At 36.1% G+C, this 18,429-nt stretch overlaps 2 protein-coding genes across 3 annotated transcripts in view; both read right to left on the reverse strand.

The window, feature by feature from the left end:
* Window positions 1-959: 959 nt before the first annotated feature.
* On the reverse strand, window positions 960-10,962 carry LOC110410120 (auxin response factor 6-like). Of its 2 annotated transcripts, none has more exons than XM_021419718.2 (14): window positions 10,358-10,962; window positions 10,133-10,245; window positions 9,660-9,758; window positions 9,519-9,575; window positions 9,278-9,436; window positions 9,079-9,163; window positions 7,606-7,696; window positions 7,039-7,203; window positions 6,834-6,956; window positions 6,589-6,664; window positions 6,309-6,456; window positions 5,002-6,194; window positions 4,416-4,606; window positions 960-1,534 (listed from the first exon to the last, which is right to left on the reverse strand). In XM_021419718.2, exons 1-14 carry the CDS (start codon window positions 10,398-10,400, stop codon window positions 1,330-1,332), a joined length of 2,748 nt encoding a protein of 915 aa, XP_021275393.1. In that variant the 5' UTR covers window positions 10,401-10,962; the 3' UTR covers window positions 960-1,329. The 2 variants fall into 2 exon arrangements, with proteins under 2 accessions (XP_021275393.1, XP_021275392.1); XM_021419717.2 differs by having other exon boundaries at window positions 10,133-10,257.
* Window positions 10,963-13,034: 2,072 nt separating this feature from the next.
* LOC110409266 (Actin-like ATPase superfamily protein) overlaps window positions 13,035-18,429 on the reverse strand; it is a 7,645-nt gene continuing 2,250 nt past the window's right edge. Inside the window, exons 4-7 of the mRNA XM_021418558.2 lie at window positions 16,956-17,084; window positions 15,075-15,244; window positions 14,106-14,236; window positions 13,035-13,398 (exon numbers count right to left, since the gene is read on the reverse strand). Of these exons, the coding sequence (XP_021274233.1) occupies window positions 13,318-13,398; window positions 14,106-14,236; window positions 15,075-15,244; window positions 16,956-17,084 (511 nt within the window). The 3' untranslated portion in view covers window positions 13,035-13,317. The remainder of the gene's footprint in view (window positions 13,399-14,105; window positions 14,237-15,074; window positions 15,245-16,955; window positions 17,085-18,429) is intronic.

Raw genomic sequence — 18,429 nt, forward strand, 5'->3', positions numbered from 1 at the left:
GGTGGAATGGAAGGTATGGTCAAAGACTCTTAAAAGTTACAAACTAAAACTGTCAGGTATGAACTAGTGGATTAAACATTTAAAGTATATAACTCTCAATACAGTTTTCAATTCTTTGTTGTGGGTTTTGGAGATTATCCGGCTGTTGCCACATTAACTGCCTGGTTAGGTGCTGTATGCCCACCTAATTTCAATACCGTTGAATGGGCAGCAGAGAAAAAGACAAAAAGGAAAGGGGTTAAGCCGTTTTTGGTATATAACTATATTTATGGGATGAATGCATTTGCCTAACATTGGGATCGTTCTGTACATTTGACAACCCTAGTCTGAGCCTTTGCTTCCATTTTCGGGAAATATTGCTAATGAGCCTTATGTCATGTTTTTCTCAGCAAGAAAAGCCTGTGATGGTTGAACCAATAGCCTACAATCAAATCATTTCTCCAAGAAAAAGCCGAATAATATATCGTCAAGTAATATTGTAAAGTGAACTAAATTAGCTTCCTCTCTTTAATTGGAGAAAAGGCTGTCAGAACTCAAAAGTGGAGTTCATTTTGAGCCTGCCATTACTTCTATTGGTGTCCATTTTTGGTCCCTGTAATTTCATCTCTCTACTCCAAGCTTCACTTGAATTTAGGGATCCATTTGGTGTGAGCGAAGGCACTTCCTTCTTATGTTGATCAAAATTCATATTTCAGATCATTTCATTGTTCATAAAAATGTGAATACGTCATGGCCTGAGTCCATAAAAATGGAGGATTATGTGGTCTAGAAAGAGTTAATGCTCAAAATACCCAAAATGGTAACATGCTATTTTGTTCAAAGCATTAGGACAGAATGACCGCGCACAAATGATAAGAAAATAGTACAAAACGAATTCACCGAGCTTTACTTCTTATGAATAATTGGAGAGTCAGATTATTATCTATCCAAAAATATAGTTAAGATGTGTAAAACATAGATAAGTCTACGTTCAAATAAGTTGTTCATTTATGAACTGCCGTTTTAGAAACAGTAGATGATATAAATTACAGGGCAGCCAACAAATTGCTGATAACATAATGGGATTATCCTAATAGATCCTTGTGCTCTAAAGGACTATAACGTAAGTGTTAGAAATATTTCCTATTATAATTTACAGCAGTATTCCGACACACAAGCTTTAATATCAACTTAAACAGGCGATACATTTCAATTACCACAAAAGAAAAAAAGGTAAAAGTTCCAAAGAATTCTAACAATCCATGCGTACATAAACAGTGCCATAAGACAGCTACAACATTCATCAGTGCAACTTCCATTTCAAATCCCCAACTTCAGGAGCATTCTCCTTTAGTATTCAAGAGAACCCATAGAGGCAAGTCCATTACCAGAACCCCTCAAGTCCTGTCTGCTCATGTAGTCATCACAGTTGTTGCTGCTATGGGTAAGCCTTTGGCTTGGGACAGAAGCGGCAGGATTCAGGACTTCTTTCCCCATTTGTTGCACTTCAAGTGGAGATAGTATCTTGATATACCATACATTGTTCACAAATTCCCTGATAAGCACAAAACATACAACAAAAATGAAAAAAAAATTAATCCACTAAAACCAACTCTTGAGCAGTCCATCAGCTCACTAACATTGCACAACTCTGATGAAAGAGTGTAGAAGATTTTAATTTTTCTTCTGATGCTTTGGCAAACATCACGCCAGGAGTAAACTACATAAACATAAATTTGCATAAAGAGACATCTATTACAATCATCATTGAACTTGTCTTTCTACTTTAACTCAAGAGCTAAGCTATGTGAAGTTGGACAGATTAACATACCATGTGCTACCAGGGAAATAATTAATGAGAAAAGAAAAAATTTAGAAGATCTATAGATGTGGTCAGCATCATAAAGAAACTGAAAAAATAATACATGAAACATAAATTAAACTATAATGTCACACTATTCTAGTGATGGAACCCACAATCAACTAAATCATAAATCCAAAGCATTTAAGCTTGGTTATATACCTCATTTCTCTATTTCAATCAAGACTATAAACTTGTACAAATGCAATCATAACTTTAACCTCTTAAGTCATGTTTAGTTCACTGGAATGGCCAATTCCATTCCGGTGCTATTTTTGATGAGATGATCATTCCAATGGTTGGTTCATTTTTGCCCTAAAGAATGACTATTCCATGAGATCCACTATCTGTTAAAGTCCATGAATCATCATTCCCGACCGCCTTGGTATAGGATATTTAATGCATTAATGAATAGCTCAATAAATCTTTTTGGACAAAAATAACCTTGGCCAATTTGTAAAATTTCTAGCATATCAATACTAAACTCTAATCCTAACCTTAAAACCCCTTATTTTTCCTCCTCCTCCTCTCTCTCTCTCACCAGCCTCACTCCTCTCTCTAAGCAAACCCTAGAGACCAACTACCATTGGTCTACACCGACTGGCACCATCAAAACCCCCTTTCTCTCTTCCTTTCACCCCTTTTCACTTGATCAATTTATTTTTTCTAAAACCTTTTCTTTTCCACTCCTTTTTTGGTATTTTGGCAAAATACTATTAAATTATAATCCAAGGCATTTTTGTCCTCTTATCACTTATTCCTATGCTATTTCAAAGCCATTCTTGCCAACCAGATATTGGGACAATATCAGAATGACAATTCCATTCCATAAACCAAACTACATAATAACCATTCTAATCTTTTCTTACCTTATTCTATTCCCACAAAATGGTTCTCCATTCTCCCTCTATTCCATTTCGCAAACCATACATGCCGTTAAATCAACCTTTACCCCTCTTTAATCCTTGCAAATGTTTGATACTGTTTTGCATCAACAAATACTTCAATTCTAAACCGCACATTACCAACAATCTCTTTCTTTTCAGTTCCACCAAAGCCAATATGATATGTAATATTCCTACAGCACTCTATGGTCCTCTACCCTTTTTGATCTTTTTTTTCCCTGACGGACTGCCTGATCCCCAATTTATATCACTTTTTTGCATTGGAGCATCCTTAACCCTGAATCACACAACCAAAGAATCAAAATCCATTTTTAATTTACCTTTGATTGATGCCTCCACACAATTACTTCTAAACCATAGTAAAAACCACATTCCAGTATCATTTCCAATACTTCTACTCTTCTTGAAAATACTCAACTTTCTGGACATAAAACTGCATTGTTTTAGAATTATGGTCCCAACCCTTCTCATGGTAAGCTGAGTCCCTCTCTTCTAAAATGTCAGTCAATTGTAGATTAATACCATGGTAAAAATCCAATTTAAATGTTTTCCATTCTTAGAAATCAAATCTAGAAGACTTTCACCAAGTTTTGGATCTTTAAATCTTTTGAGACAAATAAGTCTAGCAAGCATTGCTACATCACCTAGATACTCCCAAACCACAACAAGAATTCGATCCAAACCAGCTAACTCCTTAATTCTCAGCATAGTCTCATGATGCAGACAGCAAGCATATGTCAAGAGAAGATTAAATACCAAAATATGTGAATATTATGATCTCCATTAAATTCACTGATTGGAGCTTATAAAGGGGGTAGAATCAAGTTTTGATTTTCTGTATATTTAAGGAAATAGCAAATTTTATTTCAGTAGGATGTGATTTACAAGGGCTTAAATATTGGTTTCAACAGCCCAAGTTAAATAGTTTGGCTTGGTATCAAAAACCCAACTTAAGCAGCTGATAATAATGAAAATCTATACATCCTCGTCATCTCTGTCAATAAAATAAATACTGTTGCAGCCTTTCACAGCAGCTTTGAGCTTGCACAACTGGTTGCTTACTTCCTGACTGCTTAGTTTTTTCTTTTTCATTTTATTTCTTTAATGATTTTTTTCTCATTATTTTTGGTATGTATCAATTCTGACACTTATGACTGCACCTTTAGTTACAGAAACTTCAAAGCCCCAAAATTCAATCATTTGCTAGAATCCTATTCCTTAGTTCAATCTCAGAACACTTAATCTCCAACTATCTGAGATTTGGATAATTCTAAAGATCCTACAGTGCAGGAAACCTAATCAGCATTACAGTAGCTTGGTATGTGCAAATTTTCAACACAAGTATGTAGGAAGAATCAGCACTGAAAAAAATGAAATTAAAAGACAATAAGCAAATAAATGAGAGCTAACATCAAGGAAGAGAATGTTTGAGGAAACATACTTTAAAATTTAAATGCATGAAAGGTTCTAAAGCTTGGAATCCCATCTTGAGGGATAGATCCAAAAGATTGCAGGATGACTAATAACAAAATTTATGAATCAGTGGATGGATAAGTAAATTTGGTGCAAAACTTATAAAATTGTGTAACAACTGAAAGATTTGAAAGTAAATATCATTTAGACAGTCATAGATAATTTATAAAATAAATAAAGCACAGTTTGGAACTTACTGCCAAGGGTCATCACCAAGGAGAAGAATATCATTCTCCCTGTCAACAAATACAAGCTGCCAGCCTGATCTCTGAGGGTCCTCTAATTGGCCTTCAAGGCCAAACATTCGAGCGAGCTCACAGCGCAGCTCATCATAGCTGCTGAACTTGGAAATATCCAATGAGCGCCCAAAAGACCCCGACTTGTGAACCTGTCAACAAGCAGAAGGTCAAAAACCATGTCAATTGCAAGCCACATAAGAAACTCGGCATAATACTGTAATTAGTTTTTGAAATAAATACAAAGGTACCACATCTAAACACAACAGTATGAGAGTTTAAGAGACTAAAAATTAACCAATTGACTTTGTCAGCCAAAATACAAAAAAGGAATGGTTGTTTCTTGATTAGCAATGGTATCCTCCGATAAGCTTGTATCACTGAAGAAAGAGCTACAATTGAAAAACTCATACCCACTGTTGTCTGTTGGGCATTATATCAGAGATCCATTAGCAGTGATCCACATGATCAAGCTTTGCTCACAACAAGACAAATCCCATATATTCACCCATTTAAAGACAAGCAAAGATACATTTGCAAAGATTACCTTCACAAAGGTTCCGGTTGTAGGGTTTACTTGGTCCACATTTTCAGAAGACTGCAAGTAACCTGATTCATCCACACAACTTGAGGTAGTCATGTCTGAATTAAGTGGAAAATCTGTGCCTGAAGCACTGGTGAAATTTGAAGCAGCATATGGCAGAGACAATGAATCATTTTCATTCCCGAAATTTTTCATGTTTGTCATCCCGTGCTGCAGCATAAGAGATGAGGAATCAATGCTAACCCCAAACAGAAGATTGTTTTGTGGATCAGTTGAACCATGGTAAGCAGAATACTCCCTTCCAGGAAACGGTGGTAATAAGTTAGAAAGTTCAGATACATTTGACTGTGCCGTTCCCAACTGTTCAACCTGGGGCAGTACACAGTTAGTTGCTCCAGATGAAACCTGCGGTTGAACAGCTACTGGCTTGGACAACAAAGAAGAAGAAGAGATAATAGGGTTTGATCCATTCAAGTTGAGTAAATGGGAAGCTCCATTCTGGGATAATGAACCTAAGATGCTATGCATAGAAGAAACATCAGATGTGGCTATAGAATTGCCAATGGAGTCCGGAAACGTCTGCTGCTGGCATTGTGAAGCAACAACTGGCAAAGATGAGGACTGGGCCTGGCTGGCTGATGTAGAAGGAAATGCAGATATCACATTGGAAATCTGCTGTGGAACAGACAACTGCGGCAGTTGCTGCGTTTGTTGAGACTGTTGCTGTTGGTGATGTTGTGGCTGATGCTGATGCTGATGCTGATGCTGATGCTGTTGTCGCTGATCATTGTACAAATGGGGGCGCTGCAGCTGCTGCAGAAGCTGAACTTGTGCAGTGGTCTGATTCTCCTGGAAACTGTGAAGGAAGGCATTTTGTGTTTGTGACTGCTGTAACATCTGCCTCTGAATCAGAGCAGGAGTCCCATTGGATGTGTTCTGGGGTTGCTGGAATTGCAAGAGAGACTGAGAGCCTATTTTGGATGAATCAACTGTCCTCATGTCCTGAAATGCTGCACCTCCCATTGCTTGGTAAAGATAAGGTTGTACTCCCGGTAGTGAAGAAGTATCAAGCCTTGGCTGTATCCAGGGTGCAACTCCAAATCCTTGGAAGTTTAAAGACTGAATTCCTTGATCTCCAACCCCACCTTGAAGCCACATCAATTGGGAATTGATGCTCATATCACCATCTTTGAAAGCTGGTAATACAAAATAAATTGATTCAGTATAGATAAGGAAAACCCCTAACTTTAGGTGTAGTCGAGAAGCTATATGTGTAATTTCAACCATTCTTAGCAAAGATTCTAGCATACCATGGAAGGAGGGTAGTGCAGATGGCCATGGTCGCTTCAGTCGCAGGGGGAAGGGTGATGGATACATAGGGAAGGTTGTTAATGGTTCAATCTCCCACAAGGACACCCTTGGCTGCCTCTCCCCTGCAGTGGACTCATCCCAGCCAACCTGGGATTAATAAGGTAAGATTTATGTCAGATAATAACGAACACATCGTATTTTTAAGCCAAAAACACAAATAAAAATGAATATAGCATTGGCAACTCAATTCACACTCATAGATGGAAACTTCAAACAAACCTTAACAGAGCGCCAATGTGAATTTGGCCAGCGAACAGGATCTAAGTCACTAATACCAGTTATTGTACCCATATATCTGATACAAAGACACTCAAGTTACTAATCAGCCACTTACATTTGCCAATGATACTGCAGTCACATTGACTTATAAAGATAGAAGAATTAACTTAGAGGAAAATAACAAATAATTGTTGTGGAAGAAAACACCACAGAATTGTGAAATATTTAAGAGTATTAAGACCTACCGGCGGACACTTGACTCTTCTGTCTCAAACAGCATTCGAAACCGCATGCCAACAGAAACCCGAGTGTGGTAGACAGCTTTAACATATTTGGCAAGAGGAATGACAAACTCTGAAGGACTAGCCCTGCAATCAAGCTACTTTAAATGAACAAGATCTTATGTTGTAACAGCATCAGTCTTTTCCATTATTAGATTAGGTAATTAACCTTGGGTTGTAAAATATAGTAAAACGGCTATTCGTTGCAGCCGCATGAGCTGCTGCAGCAAGAAGACCAATGTGCATGCTATCACTTGATAAAACAGAAGACGGCATAACAGTCTGAGGGCGACTTGCTCTCCGGATACCCAACAACAATTGATTCTTTTCATTCCTGGTAGAAGATATCAGATAATAAAATAAAAATTAACATTAAAAAAAAAAACCCCAGAAAGATTATAACTGAAAGCAAGCTTATTGATTAGTAGCATGGAGAGAAAAAGCAGTAAAGCTGCACTAATACCGTGCCCCATGTAAATGGGGCACAAAAGAGGATACATATCACTAGGCATGTCACTTTAGAAACGAGAAATAGAAAAGAATACTTTATTATAGAAGATGCATTCAGAAAATTTTTTTCAGCCAAACTATCTAAGCAAAATTATTGCACTAGATTGTTTCAAGTCCTGTCAGGGGGACGTCAGCTATTACTACTCCTGCCAATCACTCAGCAAAAGTACTTGTAAAATGAAATATTTATAAATTCTATATTTGGATAACAGGAAAAGTTACTTACCAAATAAAAAGGACTGAATCACCAGCAACAAGTCTCTTTGCACTAACAAAAACACTCCACCCAGTTGTCAGAAGATGCCTCTTTGGCTGGCCTGCATATGAGAACAGAGACAAATTGATTAGAAGTTGGAATTTCACCCATTGCAATTCAAAGCCTTTTCATCGAATAAAAAAGCATATATCTTCTCAAAATACAAATTGATTCACCAAAAACAGCTCCCAATGTCCCACAGTGAATGCTACCCTTCAAGCACAAGAGTAAATCTGAACATATTCCTACAGGAACTACTAAAAAATGTGCTGATTCTTTAACTGGCAATGCATGATCGAAAATGAGGTAAAGCTTCAGTTGAATCCAACACCCAAATGGCCTAAAGAAATAGCAGAATGAGAGTAATATCCATCTGACAATGATTTGTCCAAAAATTAAGGGGTGGAGAGGACAAATTACTCCATTAATGCATCATTCTTGTTCCATACAACATTTGATCCCCTCAAATAAATAATGCATACCGAAAATATCCCCAGGAAGTCTTCAAACTTTAATCTTACAGAATTACTACCAGATGACCATCATTAGCCAAGACTTACCCATTTCATTAGCTGTTTTCAGCAATCATAGACAGCTGATTAATCTTCACAATGCCCTTACATTTCTTGTGAAAGGAAAAGGACTTAAGCACTCAAAAGCCACAACATGAAGGGCTTAAAGCCAAATCAACTTTCGTAAATTGCCAGAAACATTTGTTATTTTCAAGTTTATCAGACATAACACGTCTACAATCTGAAGCATATATTTCACGAAATGAGAAAAGCTCTTGAAAAGGTCATCACATTTCACAATGCGTTAACACCAACATCAACCAAAGTTCAGTACTGGATGAGATAACCTAGAAACTCTGAACATTCCAAGGTGAGAAACAACAAACACTTACTAAACAAATGGATATGCTGTTGGGGCAAAATTCAAAAAATAGCATACATCCAACACAGAGTGCAAGAACACATTAATCTTAATACCTTATTAAACATTTCCTGTTCCAGTACTTTTTTCTAATTATCACAAATAACTAACTTCACTTTGAAAGATTTGCATATTAATCACTCTAAAAGAAAGAATTTAAATCTCAGTCCCAGAGATCCTTAGCCACAATTTAACTAGAGCAATAACTGATGCAGAAAAACAATATAACAAAGATATTTCCTAGGTCATCATCTCAATTATTCTTTGTAAATTGGATTTACAAACTTTTAGATATAACCATACGAAACACCCAAGGGTTTAAGAAACGTTACAGCACCTTCAAAACTAAACCAACAATTTCTTCAAAAAGTTAATAAACTGGATATAAACTGAGAACAAAAATAAATAAGGAGTGATGACAAATAAAACAATGAAATCATGATAATTTAAAAATTCTTTAAAAGATTAAGCTGGAAAACAATTTTGGACAAAGTTATTTTAATCACTCACCTCGAAAGATATGTCTAAATTTCCACTCATTATCATGAAGATCCCTGGCAATCAACTCTTGCGCTGGAGGCTGCTGGGAGTAATCCTGAAGATACAATAAAAATCTTAAAAGAATTAATAAAAGAGAGAATGAGTGAGACTAATTCAATTAAAACCAGAAGCTAGTAAATTGAATTGCTTGTAACCGACTAAAACATACAAGAGGAGGAAAGACTTTTTCAGCGGCGCGGCGAGGAACAGAAAATCCTCCATGAGTGCTTGTGTCACTTGCTGTCAGTGTTTTACAAAAATAGTTGGTTGGCTGTTTGCTGGGATTACCCAGTTCTGCAGGCAGTAGATATACGTCCTTTTGCTCTTGCTACAAGAATGCTTGCAAGTCAAGAAGTAATAATGACAAGTATAGCAAGCACTAATCTTCGTACAAGGTCAAGTTCCCATACCGGACTCAGTGGCTGCAAGGTCATTTGAGCATACACTTCATCTGTTTCTACATCTGCCTGTACTTGAAAGAACAAACACCTTGATAAGCAACCAACTAAAGTTCCATAAGCAGAAAGTAACATATGCAGCATTCAACTTACATGCATAGTAACATTGTGAAGCTGACAGATAAGCTGTGGGGGTAAGCTCGGATAGTTTGGTATGTGAGCATCTACTTCCTTGTTGGTCGAAGCAGCAACCTGCAAATTGAATCATAAACCACCGATAGCATGCTGAAACATTAGAAACAAAATACACAGTCCCTTATAGCGTGCTTTTGTTTGTTAGTTCAGATGAGCAAACAGCAAGTACTTTTGTTTGTTAGTTCAGATGAGCAAACAGCAAATCATGCGTTAACAACTAGACTAGAGGAATGAAATTCAGCAATACCGAAACGGCTGGTTTAGGTTCCATTCTTACATATAAATGAACAACTAATGTACATCCTTACACAGCATCTCAAAATTATATATCATCCTTGAAACTGCTACTTGTGAACTATTTTCGTAAGCACATATGAAAAAATAGAATCAAATTCGAAAGAAAGCATGAGAAACGATGCAGGCATACTTACTTGTTCACTGTGACCTTGGGGAAAGTAAACAACCCGGCTTCCAACAGGCGGCAGGGACACCAGAGGACCCGCACATGCATGCCAAAGTTCAGAATTCAAACATTTCTTCTCCCCTGTACAAAAATCTTTCACAACTTCATAATTTCACAAATTTACAAGATTATGCAATTGTATACTTAAAAGGAAATACTTTAAAAAAATAAAAAGAAAGCCAAAAGTACTTACCTTCCTGAGTTTGCTGATTAAACCCTGATGAAGAGAGTCTCATTCTTCAAATCTCAAAAAAAAAAAAAGAGGTATTTTTTTCTCAATAGAAAACCAAAAAAAAAAAGTAGTTGGTTGAAATAGCAATTACAAGTACCCCTCTTATAAGAAGCACATTCAGGTTTCCTACAAAAGCCATAGCTAAAAGAAAAAGAAGAGAAAAACCCACCCCCCACCCCCCCTTTCTCCACCAGAAGCTTCTCAACTTAAGTTAAAATCAACATCCAAAAAAGCTAACTACCTTTACTCAGCAGGGCATCATGAAGCTCAGATCATGCTTCTTGCTCCTAGGTTCTGTTCACATTCAAAAAATCCAAACTCTCCCAAGCTAAACCCTAGCTTTCTCTTCACCAGATCTCCAATTCAAAGCTTTCCCCAACTCTAACTCACCCCCGCAAGTGTCCCTTTCGTCTGATTACTGGAGCTGCTCAGTTGAGTTGAAAGCTAGAAAATGACACTTTTTATTGGTTTAGGAGTTTTTTTTTTTTTTTGACTGTGTGTGTGTGAGAGAGAGAGAGAGAGCTCAAGGACTGGACAGTAGCTGGAAAGAAGAGAGAGACAGAGAGAGAGACATGAAATCCGCATTCAATTAATACAATTGTCATTTTTTTTTTTGTTATCCTGGGTGAAAGTCAGTCTTTTTCTTACTCATTATTATTATTATTATTGTTGCTACAGTAAGAATTAACAAAAAAAAATCAAAGAGAAATTAGGAGATGCGGAGGAAGGACTTTGACGTTTTTAAACTCTCACCTTACTATTACCCTTGGCCCTTGGATGTTTATCTTGACCTCATCAATCAACGTGGGCCCTGCATCCCCTTGCACCCTCCCCCCAAAACAAAAAATGAAAAAGAAAAAAAAAAATCTCCATTTTCGTATCCTCAAGCAGTCTCTCTGGTTGTTGGCCACCCGATTGGGACACCAGCCCAACGCTAAATGGGGCCCCTTCTCTTCTGACCGAAAAACAAAACACGGGCCCGACCCGACCCAACCGCTTTACACTACTCTCGTCTTTTACTTTTCACTTCTAACTCAATTTAATTAGGGCAAATTCTAAATTACATTCCATCGTGTTTTGTAATCACAATCAGATGTTCGTACGAGATTTAGTAGTTGAAGAGACAAATTTATTATTTTTATTTTTAATTATAATATTTATTTTTTTATTACATTTTTAATCAAATTTATCTTAAATTCAATTTAAATATATTCACATAATATTAATGTAATTTTAATATAAAAAATAAAAATTTCACATGATCGTATTATCACATCATCTAAAACATGTTATGTCATTATCTATTATAACACATCAATATGTCATATGGTCACAATGTAATATAAAATAATAAATAATAATTTATTTTAAGATTTAATATTTAACCTTTGCTTTTTATGTTTGTAGAGGTGGTTCTGTTTTTGGTATATTATGATGGTTGGCTCTTGTCCTAGCACCCCAAAAGCTGGGTCCTTGTTTTATATAGCAGTGTAGGGAACTTCCAATTCCTGGCTTATTCAATACAAAATTACATTTTAAAAAATATAAATAATGACAATTAATTACAAAAATTTACATAATTGAAATTATAAATATTTAATTAAATATAACCTAATAAAAAGAGTTGAAATGCAACGGGAAGAGTATACTTTTTAATTTAATCTTAGGGGATTTTATATGTTTTTCCCCTTTTTTTTTAATTTTCTTTTTCTTTAGGCAGCATTGCTACCCATTGGCTTGTCCCTTTCGTTCCTACTTTATCTTCGATGGAATTGGAAACGCTAAAATGGTCAGATGAGACGGAGGCCACATGGTGTTCCAATAGGCACAACAAAGTTTTAGCCCTTGAGGTTGATCAAAATTACCTATTATGCATTTGTAACTGTCCACACTTTTTCGGACCAAATGGCATGGTCCATGGTCCTTTCGTTCAAAAGTCATGCATGATGCATCCACGCTAGCTTTGATTAATACTTCGCAATCCGACTAAACCGATTGGTTTGACTGTGTCTGTGAACCGGTCATTTCACCAGTCAGATTCAAAATATGTACTGAACCGGGTGTCCTGAAAGGCAAGGTCAAACAGGGGGGCAAAAGGAAGTGTCGAACCGTTTTTTACAGTAACATTGAACTGGTTGGATCAACCAATTAAATCCCAAAAGACCAATACTGTCCCTGTACCGGTTCAACTGCCGGTGGTTAAACAACATAGAGTTAGATGCTATCAAAAGGAACATGCATTAACTAAGAAACAGTAGGATATCTAAGTTAACCTAGCAGCTTCAGAAGTGAAGTGATGGTGGGCTAGTATAGAAACTCAATGAGGATTGTAGTACACAGCAAAGCAGTTAATGAAAACCAGAACATAGTAGGACAGTCCGAGACAGCAGGGGTCAAGGCACATTGATATCCTTGCTGAGGGAAATGCATGATTAATCTGTTCCTGCTGCAGCTCATTCAGGTACTGAGAGTATTTAGCAGCTGCAATCACATATTTTAAATGAGGTTAGATATGAGACTGGCATATAGCAGTTGCATTGCATCCAATTGAGATTCCATTTTTGGTTATTGCTCTTGTTTTGCTAATAAAAAGACCACCTCTGAAAACATTACCCCCTAAAAGAAATACCTAAGAAGATAAATCATTGGCTGTATAATAGCCATTGCAGTACAGGAATGCCACTGCTCCATAATTTTCTATTTAAATTGTTTACACCTTGACATGCAACAGCTGTTACACGGAGCTATCAGAATTCTGAAATCGACAACGAAATCTACCGTAAGACATAGACTCACAGATACTGGACTCGTACAATGCCTAATACTATACCGCCTTATAGTTTTCATTTCAAGCTGCTTATTTCCCTTTTAGTTTATCCTTGTGCTGTACAATTGAATTCTGAATCATGATTTATGAACGATCAGCTTCGATACGCTTCCTGAAGACATTCTTTCATGAGTTCGTTCCAAGCTAGCAATGCTGCTCCAACCGCAGGCTCCACCTGAAATTCATACAAGAAAACAGCCAAAAGTAAGTTGTGATATGCATAAAACAACACATTTAGCATTTGCATAAAGCATGCTAGTGATGGCAACTGGACAGTGCTAGGCCAGGAGGACTTCCATCCTACCCATCCCTTGCACTAAAGAACTACCATCTACCAGTCTGTCACCTACAAGTTTCACAGTCATTCTTCTAAGACATTTAATTTGGATAGAGCAATGACTTAAAGAAAGAATTAAGTGTCTCGTGAGATATTTAATGGGCAGAGTAATAGTGTATAATCCTTATCTACAGAATGAAAAGTTACATGCAGGCAGGTTCAGCTTAAACCTGCCCCATCCCAAAACCATGTCAAGGCATAACAAATGATTCTGTACTTGCCATGACAATTAGTTATCAGACAAAAGTACTAGTCTGATGGTGCAGGCCAGCCAACAGACCCACTTGAGCAGGAACAAATTGCCATTCATTTATCTCATCTTCTTGTATGTTTTGCAGGTCTGATATTAACTCTGATATTTATTCCTAAACAGCAGTTTTGGCATTTTGCATCTCCATTTAAGTTCCACTCTGCTAATGTTCATAGCAAGAACATGTGATAACTTTTGTCAGTAAAGCAGCCAAAAAAATGATGACTGCACATCAAACATAATAATGTGGATGATACTTGTACCGGCCACTCGGACTAGACTTAACTATTATTACCTTTGGCCTAATTGGAAGGGCCCCGGGGTAGTCCTTGGAGATAAAGTCCATGACTTCTCTTCCTATGTCCCACCTCTGGTTTGCTTCAAGAACACCACCAACCATAACAAGAGGAAAGGAATTTTTTTCATCTGCAAGGATTGATGCATAAAAATGGAAATTTAGCTGGCATATTCTAATCCACCTATGGCAGAGCTATCAAGGGACAGATTTCCAAGTTATACATTATTACTTCAAAAGTACATAATATGCTATTTCGCAAGAACAGATAGTAGTTACTGAACTGATGATCACAATACTAGTAACAATAAGAAGACTGCATGGTTGTATAAAGCTTTCAAACAATCAAATAATTTATGGCGGAGAAATGAAGGGAGAAAATAAAAATATAGAAAATTACTTGTTATGACTTGGGATCACATGAGTTTAGCAAAATACATTAAGATTCAACAGCTACATGAATGACCCATGGTAATAAGAAAATGCTTAGCAGCGTTAAAATGAGCATGCAAAAGATTAGGACCTAACAATAAGGGAAATGGACATTACAAGGTTATAATCCAAATAAAGCAGATACTAACCAAATGCAGCACTTGTAAACACAAGAAGTGCACAGGAGAATTGCCCTTACAACCTAAACAATAATATATTTAAAGACCAATGCCATTGGGAGGGGGGGGGGGGGTGTTGGATTTGAATAGACCCCCGATTATGTTCAAAATCACCAGCATGATATCTCATCTAGGCTACAAAGTCAATTCTAATCTTATTATGTCTGAAGATATAACAAATAAACCCGTGTTCTCCATATATTCAGAATTTCTACAAGAATCAAATATCTTTGCGTTAAATTTAATCAATACTGCACTATCTGACGCTACAAAGAATGTTTTGCTTTTGTATATAGGAATAATTCAACCAAACAAAAGAATTCTCCTTTTATTTCAGATTTGGCTTGATATGCCCTACCTTCACCACACAAGCCAAGTCTTTGAACAACAGCTTTTACACTTAAAGCCAACTCTTGAACTGCCTCTTTCAAGATCTTATTCGCAACTTCATCACCAGCCTCTGCACAAGAGACAACAACTGGAACAAGTGCTGCAATGCGAGCCCATGATGGATCTGCATAGGTCCACCTAAATCAATAAGAGAAAAACAAATGAAATTCAACATTTTATTATAACTAAACCATGAAACTATGATTATATCAATCTATCCCACATACTTTAGTTGATGTTACCAACTTAGTGACACTACCAAACCATTTCTGAGAAGTTTCTGAAACAGTGAGAGAAGAGAAAATAAACTTCCTACATGATAATTTAGTTCAAAAAAATAAAAACAAAGACCTGTGTACAAAAATTAATAGGATATATTGCATCCATCATCTGAGACCTTTTAAATTTAGTTTCATTTCATCCATGACCATTTAATTGAAATGTAGTACCTCATGACCTTTTATAATCTTGTTCATATCATCCTTCTATAATTAGCAATTAAAAAGTTGACGAAAATGACCCTATAAGCAACAAGTGGCCTGCCATGCGGCAAGAGAGGATAGACATATAAGGTAAATTCCACTCGTCATCCATGACTTTTCTTGCAGTTTCATAATCATCCATCAGTTTTTCAATAGCAACATAACACTGTAACCACTTGTGCGTGGTTCAGTATCATCCATCTGACTGACTGCCATTAGAAATTGTATGGAAGTGGCTATGGAAGCAAGAGCTAAGATTACACCTGTGGCAAGTAATCTAGAAAATGAAGGTTCAAAAAAAATAGTAAATCCAGAATTTAACTCATGTACCCAATAAAGTCTATAACTAGTCTATCATGAAAAAAATATGAGTTTATAAGACAAATGAATTGATAAATTCTGGAATTTTGAGATTTATGTTAAAAGTTCTTTGAGCTTTGAGGGGTAAAGCAAGGAAAAAATTTTGGGAGAAATAGAAAAGAGGAAAAGAGGATATACAAAGGAAAATCAAGAATTGTGCTGGTGCCAGCAGCAAGGCTAGTTGGGCAACATGGTAACTGGTCTGAATATAAGGGAAAAGTAGAGAGGGGTTAGCAGTTCAGGTTTCTGACACTGCAAAGAAAGATATGAGACATGTAAGAAAGGAGCAAGAAAAGAGAATAAGGGGCAATAAGAAAAAGGGAAAAGAAGAAAAGAAAAGGAAAAACAAAAAGAGTTATAATGTGGTTGCTTCATTAATACTTAATTATACATTTGCATGTGAGGTTCTGTCCATTTTTTTATGGCAATACAAAAGATTAATCACATTGAACCATTTTAAAAGGTCAGGCTTAATTAAATTGTTTTAGTTGAAAGTGAAATTCTATAGAAAGGTTACAGATGATAAGTGCAATTTACCTTGTTTTTTCCAGCCCCACATTTGCTGTATGGCATGCCTCATCTTGCTTACATGATTAGTTGGCTTCTTATTGCTTGACTAATGAAAAGATTATAGTGACACTTATGATAGGTCATGAAGTATAATGTTAAAATTGAAAGGTTATGGATGAAAATTCAACCTACCCTAAAAGGACACAAAATGACTGGCGCAATTTGTGCAAATGAATATGAGTTCTCAGTGGACTAATTTTGTGATTTATTAATATCCTTTAATTGACATCACAAACTGCAAAGAAATTCTAGGAGGCAATTGTAAGCCATAAATTAAAGCATCAATCCATAGATGACAAGGGACCACAAATATGAAAACTTTCTTAATTGCACATTCATTCACATTTTTCTGCTATATTTGATTGATCAACAATTTGATTTAGATTTTTAAAAATAGTTGCAATAAAGAGATATCAAGACCAAAATTAGATAAATACCCAATTAGTTCATCTGCAGAAGAAAGACCAAGTGTCTGCAAAATGGTAGATTCAAGCATGGTATGTGGACCACGACCATCATGAGCCCTAATTACAGCAGTTAGTGCCAGTGCGGCTATTCCATATCCACTGCATATAAACAAATCAGCACATCAAGAAAACTACACTTTTAACAGGTCATCACAGAGGCAAAAAGAAAAAACAACCAGCAAAAATATCCATCAATTGTTAATAAGTAGGAGCAGTAAAAGTTCATGCAATTAACAATACAGTTCATCATCCCTTCAAGCTATTAGAATTATAGAAGTTAATAAAAAGAAAAAAGATTAAAAGCGGCTTTACTAATTAAGTGTCAAATCAAACTTTCCAGAGATAACTTGTATTAGCTAGCACTTTTGCTTCCTTATGTCTTTATACACTTATCTTCACCATTCTACACCCATAAGTTTTCCATTTCTACACTTGGTTCTAACTTTATTGACATCTCAAAAAACTGATAGCTTCATACAGCTATGGCAGACAATAAAGGAGATACTAATATCCCTATAGAATCCTTGAAGTCTGCCGTAAATGAGTAAAAAAAAAGTTGCACCAGACCTAGACAGCTCTTAAAATGATAGCCAATTTAAGCAAAAAAAGATAATGCTAATCTAAGCCTTGTAAGGTACAACTGCTCTCCTGTAAAAGTAGATGCCACCAAAACTGATTAAAAGAATGCAAGCTTGCAGCAAAGAGAGAAGAAAGTTACAAACCATAAAGGGGTTCCATCCAGTCTATAGTACAAGATAAATTTCCAGAAAAGTTTTGTTGCCTTCCCAAATTATCCAAACAATTCAACTTCTTGTTGTAAACAAATTCAACAATCCAATTGAAGCATAGCTGGTATAATGTCATAATTGCTGCCATGACTGCGCAATTACTAGTGTCATGAAAACTGTATTTGTAGCAGCTGTCTGTAGGATTTCAGACGAGCAGAACCACAGAATCTTTATGAAAACTCAAAAAGATTGGACGCAATTGTCAGGTCTTGTATATGTGATGCTTAACCATGAATATGGGCCAAGTTGGTTGTCAAAACCCCAAGCAAAATTCACATTGAAAATTGGTATATAAAAGTCAAGTACCTATTGTATCGGGATTTTTTTTGGTGTTTAAAGAAGTGTGGGGTCTGATAAGCCAAGTTTGTTTTTGGGTTAGTATCATTTGCTTCTTTTAGTAAAATTGATTCACTTAGAGAAAAATGCTTTTCAAATTTTTACAGGAATGAAAGTGCAGAATTGTTTTGAAAGAACAAAATTTTCTTTTGCCCAAAAGTCTAAAATAATTATGCTGATTTCAATAAAGTTAAAGTGCCAATTTCAATTCAAATACAAATTGTAAGGCATCAAAATAATGAACTTGAACCCATTTAGAATTTTGTATTCAAACCCTAAATATATCCAAGAAAAGAAGTTTAGACTCTAAATTTTGAGCT

Source organism: Theobroma umbraticum, unplaced genomic scaffold (assembly GCF_002168275.2).
Source record: "Theobroma umbraticum cultivar Fairchild unplaced genomic scaffold, ASM216827v3 scaffold_44.0, whole genome shotgun sequence".
NCBI lineage: Eukaryota > Viridiplantae > Streptophyta > Magnoliopsida > Malvales > Malvaceae > Theobroma > Theobroma umbraticum.